This window comes from Coturnix japonica, chromosome 4, assembly GCF_054131305.1.
Source record: "Coturnix japonica strain WE chromosome 4, WE-NBRP24, whole genome shotgun sequence".
Taxonomy (NCBI): domain Eukaryota; kingdom Metazoa; phylum Chordata; class Aves; order Galliformes; family Phasianidae; genus Coturnix; species Coturnix japonica.
Genome location: NC_140666.1, coordinates 16,781,723 through 16,788,962, shown reverse-complemented (window position 1 = coordinate 16,788,962; position 7,240 = coordinate 16,781,723). Strand labels below are relative to the sequence as shown.

The window sequence follows — 7,240 nt, the reverse complement described above, 5'->3', positions numbered from 1 at the left end:
ATCCTGTATGACAAGCCTTAAAAACTACTTCAAATAAGCTTAACCCTCAGTTTGTATGCTTAAATCATTTAAAGCAAGAATAAAATGCAGTTCTCTAAAATAAAAAGATCAGTGTTATCTACTGCTATTGCAAGTAAGCCTGCAATTGGGTACTCAAGTAGCATAGGAAAAGCACTTTATGTTTCCATTTACCACGAGAATAAAGCATAAAAATATTTTTAAGCAATCAATGTAGTGTAAAGTCATAACCTATAACTTGCAGATTATTCTGTCTCATCTAAAATCATATTTGTGGGATTACCAAACTTGGCTTCACAAGGATATGAAGTACTAAGATGTTAGTTTTTAAAAACTTGTTATTTTACATAAACATACTGTCAACACACATTAAACTTCAATCATTGTGCAGCTGGCAAGATGATGCTGAAAGTAAAGAACAAAATTATCAGAAAGTTCCTGCTAGCAAATGGTTTGGTTGAAAGAAAACACACAAAAATGCACTTGCAAGCAAACCTTTAATTTTCATCAGACAATTTCCCTGTAAACAGAAAATGAAAAATTCAACTGTGATCCCCACTACCGAAAGACAAACAGGTACGAGGTCCTCCTCTTCTTTTACAGTTTTTGAGATGTTAAATACAATTATCAGATACTCGTGCTTTCCAATACACACAAAGTAATTACAGTTATCAAAGAGTAATTCTGCTTAGTACTATAATATATAAATGCTCAACCACAAGCACCCAAAGATAACTGCTGTTTAACAATGGTAACAATTCAATGACATTTTTCCAGGGTCTTTGGGATTAGATGCACAACAGTGCCTGTCCAATATGCACAGAAGGTAAGCACTAAAAAACTAGTTCTTGAAATGCAAATTGGACAATGTACTGTGAAGCAAGACCAAGTTAACTATATTAGCCATGCTGTAAAAAAATAAATAAATTAACCTTTATGGCATGAAGCCACTTTAAAGGCAGGCACATGCACTTTAAAACTGTACAAAAAATTTGGTTGTGTCAAGTTCAGACAATGCTGAATATTCATCACTCAATGGCATTTTTATATACACTATTTAAGCACTGCTAGAACTATAGATACAGTTCAGGTACAAGCTTAAACTCTGGCTCATCATAATTCACCGATCTCTATATTCAGACACACTGTTAATCTGGTGTATGTTTTAAGGTAAGTCTTAAAATAAATGCTAAATTGTTTTTTGTAATCTGAATGTCTAATTTCAAGCATCGTTCAGAAGAAGTGCAAGTCTATCCTGGTCATTTACAACAGCTTTCTCATTCTGTAACTCTTCATATAAACTACCGTTACAAATAGATTAATAAATTTTATTGTATAAATGTTTTATGATTATCATTACAAAACACAGCATGTACAGCTACCACACTAGTTTTAATCCCATTAACTGGGATCAATACGAACCTTTAGAATTAGCAGTTGAGTCTTCTCAGCAGGTTTACCTTCTCAGCAGGAAAACTTCAGTTCATTGCTAAAATGCTCAGACTTTGTACGTGCAAAAAACTAATAACTGGCTTATCAGAGGTCCAAACACTGCAATAAATCCAGGGAAGGTAACAATAGTTACGCTCAGTACGAGTTTGAATTTTGTTGGGAAGTCTAGCATTAAGTTTAAATTGTGCTACAGAAAATTAAGTGTCTGGTAAAAATGTGTGATTATGCAATCCTCTAAAAGAAAAACATTCTGAATGTAAAACTGTTCCCTGTGAGGAACACCTATTGTACTGCACTTATTTCTAATTCATGGCTCCAGTTTCAAAACAGCTAATTTTTTTTTTCCTACTATGCAAATTAAACATGACATCTTATGTATTCTAAAGCCATTCCAGAACCGTCAATACTATTAAGTTGTTTTCCTAAGAAGCAACCTGAATTACAGATAATGAAGCTTACATTGAACTAGCACAGGCACAATGACTTTTAGTAGAACTCTGACACTTTATAACAGAAGATGATCCTCTTACTAGTAAAGGAACCTTTCATGATCTTTCAGTTAGTTTTGACTTCACTGTCCAAAAGTCGGAGGAGTCTTTCCAAGATGTAAACCAAAACAAAATTATCCCAACAAATAATGAATTTTATTTTAGCATCTTAAACTCAAAATACTTTGTTTTGTGATTTTTATTTTATTACAGCTATTAACACCCTTGGACCAGTAAGAACTATAACTTCATTGAGAAATAGCTATTAATGAAGCTTTTTGAATAAGAAAGATTATTCAAGCTAAGCAAAGTAAGGCAATCACAAATAGCATTACCTTGGTTTTTTTTTCAACCACTTCTTATTTATTTTCCCTTCCTCCCTTTAACTTCTGTCAAGTGCCTCTTCTGCTAAGAGAACAGAGCTAATTCACTCCTCAATATGCTCTTTAACATCAGTACTACCTCTACTACTGCTTTCCTGAAGTGAGGATTCAGGTTTTGTCTCTGGTGAATTATTGAATCCTGTCTCTTCTGATGCAATCTCATCTTCATCATAAATAATATCTTCCGGATTTGGTGGTGCTGGACAAAATTCCTCTGTGGGAAACATTTCCTTGAAAATAGTCTCAGCCTATTAAAGAAAACAAACACAATAACGCAACCTTAGTTTGAAACGTAATATCTTATGGAAGTATTGCACAGAAATAAAAATTACCTGGTCTTTCAGATCAATACTGACTTAATATTTTGGCAGTTTTGTAAACACATTTTGCAGCTGTATTAAAAAAAAAATAATCTTTTCTACTACAGAAATAAAAAACTGGAAGGGATGGGACAGATCTTGTCTCTTTCCAGAGAGAAGGATCCAGCAAAGCCAAGGAAATTGTTAGCAATAGCACAGAAGATCCCCTGTACCCCAGGAGAGGCCCATGGCAGAGCAGGACGTCCTCTTGCAGCCCATGCACACCACACAGAAAAGATCTCCACACGCAGCCATGGAGAAGCCCACGGTGCAGCACTGAATGTGGTTTGAAGGAAGGGGCAACTCATGGAGAGCCCCCTAAAGGAACAGACCCCAGGCTGCTGCTTATGGAGAGGAGCCTGTGGTGGGGCAGGAGGTGCTACCTGTGAGGACCTATGCTAAGGCAGTTTCTGAAGGATGAGTGCCACAGTATGGAGCCACACTGGAGCAGTGTCTGAAGAGCTGCAGCTGCATGGGGAGCCCATGTGGTTTCCATCTGGGAAATACAGCATCCTATGGGAGGGTGCCCCTGGAGTATGGGCAGGGAGTGACCATGAGGAAATGCAGAGGCAAAGCGTTATGGGCTGACCACAGACACCATTCCCCTGCACTGCTCGGGGTGGATGAACTGAAAGCAATTTTAGTTCTCACTGCTCTAATCTGTTGTTAATAGGCAATAAATTACATGAGTTGCCTTTACACAGAGTCTGTTTTGCCTATGACAGGAACTGGTGAGCGATCTTCCTGTCCTTATCTCAATCCATGAGCTTTTTTCCCATACTATTTTCTCTCCCTGTCCTTCCGAGGAGGCAGAGTTAAGAGTGGCATGGTGCTGCTGAGCACCCTACTGAAGTTATACCACCACAATGCCCATCAAGGTTTTCTTTTCCAACCCCCTTGGATTCCACAGCAAATGGAGACAAGTCATACAGACACCAGTTATGTCTAAAGGCAAAAAAACCCTGTCTCTCAATTTTGCCTGTTTAGTAAACTATGCCCTAAAAATAACACACAATGAGAGCTCCCACATGGGCAACAATACATGTAATTTTTATATTGATACTTTTAGCAGATGCTGCACTGAACAAGCTGTTAGTAGGGCCAGATACTGCCAACTGCCAAGGCTGATTACACAACGTGGATTCCTGGACAAGGGGGAATTGTTTTCAGATTGATACAGCATTGAGCATGTACCAAACAACCTTCTGTGATAAACCCAACTGCTCACCAGTAGTGGATTTATATTGCTAGCGACTGAATGTAAGGGTCCATTATTAAATGCTTAAATGACCCTGTCTACTCCCAGTTCAATTTCATTTATCATTCTGCTCCCTAAATTCCACTTTTCCACACCCATTCACAACTTCTCTAAAAACATTTATACTAGCATGTGAATAAATATACAAACTCTGTTTAATAAGTCTGGAAGACAAAGGAGAGGAAATGTCCAACAAAAGTCTTATAAAGCTATGTATGAATGTAAGAGAAATATTTCAAGGCTGCACTTGTCCTTGAAACATCAAAACATATTTACATTACTATACATAATAGAATATTGATGAAAAATGCCATATTTTGCACTAAGCATGCAAAAAACCGAGCATATAAACATTTCCAGTTGCATTTCTGAACAATTTTTAGCCTCCAATTAGTTAGAGAACAACAATGGTCAAACAATTATGAGGTTGAACATGGAAAGAAATTCTCAGTATGTCATGTAGGACATCATGACATTGATTATAATTGAACAATTTAATGGTACAGAGTGCTTTCAGGTCTGACAATTTTTTAAAGTTAACCTTACCCAGCTGAAGTCATGCAGAATAACTAATAACTTGACATATTCTTTATAATAGCATATTGATATTTACTGTAAGTAATTAAGTTAGTAAATAGCTCCTTCATAGTTAAGTGTACCAGAGGTTTAAATGCACGTTTGATTACACAGTAAGATGTATGCATGTGAAGCACTTGCACAGATATTCCAATTTACAACTGTCAAATTGTTTAAAGTTGAATAAAAGTAAGTTTTATTACTGCTTTACTTCATTCTAACTACCCCCTTGATGTAACACAGGCTAATCAGTACTATTAAAATAACATTACACTAAAACTCTATCACTAATTTAAAATAAAACAATAATTAAGTAGTCTGTGGTCTGAGCTGCAAATGGGTAATCATTATCTGTAAGGTGAGGTAGCACAACATATGTACCATCAATACACTCAAAGAACCTAACAGATAGGAATTAGTAATAATGACAATAACAACAAAAAATAGCAAAGAGAATTGGTTAGATAGCTTGGAAACCCCCAAAACTAACACATACTTTTAAAAAAATATAATTACTAGCTTTCTAATCTATGGATTTGTAACTAATGCATGGTTAGAGATTTCTACTATCTGCTAGGCAAATGAAAGCGATTTGGGAGCATAGGGCACACCAGATTTCATGTCCATCTAAAACATACCTGCACAGTAGATGAGAAGGGTATGTTCTAACTGCCTTACAGGTTCAAGAACCTCTAACTTCTACTCTTTCTGAAAGCCAGAGACTCAGGCTCTTTTTCAATTTTCTCCTCTGATATGCATTCAGTTAAATTATACGTGAAATCTGTTGACCATCACTAAGATAAAGGCAAACTACAACAATTATGCTGCTTACAAACAGCTTGATCTACTCATTAGTCAGAAGTGGAGCACTTGAGATAAAACAAAGCTGAATGCTAGAAAAGGTGAATACCTGAACTGTAAATAGGCTGTTTAAAAAATATAAAAAACAAGATTTTAAACCACTTTTAACTTGTAGTGATTCAAGTTATCTTGAAAAAAAACCACCTCATTTAAAAAAGGATTCATTTACAGTTTAAAACTGCTACCATAATAATTGTCTTGCATTATTTTTTGTCTTTACAATCCTTTATCCTATGAAGAGACAAATTATTGCCTTGTAAAACAAAATGAAGGGTACTATTAGCCCTTAATTACACTGTTCTGACCCTATAGTTCAGACTATGTCAGACTTTACATTTTAAACTCTTATTTTAAGAGGTTTATGACTTAGTCATAAAAAAAAATCCTGCAACTAGTTAGAAGAGAGCATGTACATTCTCTGAACAGAGCCATTAAAAAAACAGCTTTAAAAATGAGTAGAGCTAGTTAATACTACTAAGATGTAAAAATGTTCTCACAGATCAGGTCTGAAAGCACCCTGACATCATAGTAACCACTGCAGCAGATTTGCCTAAGAATTTATACTTTCCCTGTCAAAACTGCTCTTGAATGCAAGAGCAAAGGAGAAGCAATCCCACAGTGTTCCTTCTGTTGAACGAGTCATAATCTGCACGCTCTTAAGAACTTGTCTTCTTCTGTTCAATAGTAGTTGGGAAGGCATAAAAAGAAGTTCAATGTGGAATACTTAGCAAATTCCTAAGTATGCGCCCCTGATGACTTAATGTTCCTGAACACACAGGAGGCATCTACTTCACAGTTTCATCACCTGCCTTTTTTTCTATGGAGTTTTCACTTCTAACCTTTCACATTACAAAAAAACCTAGTATTTTGTCTCTATGAGAGTACTGGCCTGTTATGTCTACTACCAGGCAAGTTGCAAGTGGTTCTCAATTCAGGATTTCAGCTAAGTGAAAACAGATACACAGACACACAAATACTGAGAAATAAAAGTTAGAACTGTATGTGACTTGGTGCCAAATAGCATCTCAAGGTCATAAGTAGAGTGAGATTTTCTTCAACGCTTTCAGAGACACAACTGCACTATAAATTTTTTATACAGTGGCACTAAAGAAAAGGCAAGGTAAGCTGAGACAGATAGCTTAACATAACAGACTAGTAATTATGCTGTTTTCTTGCCCCAGTAGGTTTTGGGTTTGTGGCTAAATCCTATAGGTATTAAACTACTCTGACATCTTTTCCAGGTCAAACTGTAAACAGTATTTTCTGACCTTCCATTTATGCTGCTTCTCTACAATTTTCTCCTTTAACCTGACACACAGAAGACTACATGTTTAGAGAGCTGTACACTGAAATTACAGCTTTAAAGCAAGTAACAATCCTACTAAGAACATCATCTTCAGGTACTGCTGCTTTCTAATTTCTCTATACCTTTTTGGATTAACCATCTGCTACTCCTAATGTCAACACACCAACTGCCCTTTTCTGAAGTTTCTTCCATTCTCAATTCCACTGACATTCACTTTGATTGTCTGTCTGGTTGTAAAGCTTTATTTATATATGTTGTTATTGCTTACTCACCAAAAGGCAGAATAACTCAGAAGAAAAACAGACTGCACTGTACGTCAAATTGAAATTCTGCAATAAAAAAACAATGGTCTTACTAACCTGTTTGACAGCGCAGTCATTTCCTAAAGCTGAGTCTGGGCCAGAACAGACGTAGACATTCGATGGTAAGCCACTGTATGAATTTCTGTCAATTCCTGAAGAATCTCTCATGTTAAAATACACTGCCCAGAGGACTCTCGGTTTTTCTAGTTGTTCATTTTCAGTGTCTGTATTAAAAAT

The 7,240-nt window shown here is 36.2% G+C and overlaps 1 protein-coding gene across 2 annotated transcripts in view; it reads right to left on the bottom strand.

The window, feature by feature from the left end:
• Positions 1 to 496: 496 nt before the first annotated feature.
• Positions 497 to 7,240, bottom strand: part of CHM (CHM Rab escort protein) — a 53,536-nt gene continuing 46,792 nt past the window's right edge. For both annotated transcript variants that reach the window (XM_085544604.1, XM_015860408.3), the window contains exons 14-15: positions 7,061 to 7,227; positions 497 to 2,589 (exon numbers count right to left, since the gene is read on the bottom strand). In XM_085544604.1, the coding sequence (XP_085400730.1) occupies positions 2,386 to 2,589; positions 7,061 to 7,227 (371 nt within the window). In that variant the 3' untranslated portion in view covers positions 497 to 2,385. The remainder of the gene's footprint in view (positions 2,590 to 7,060; positions 7,228 to 7,240) is intronic.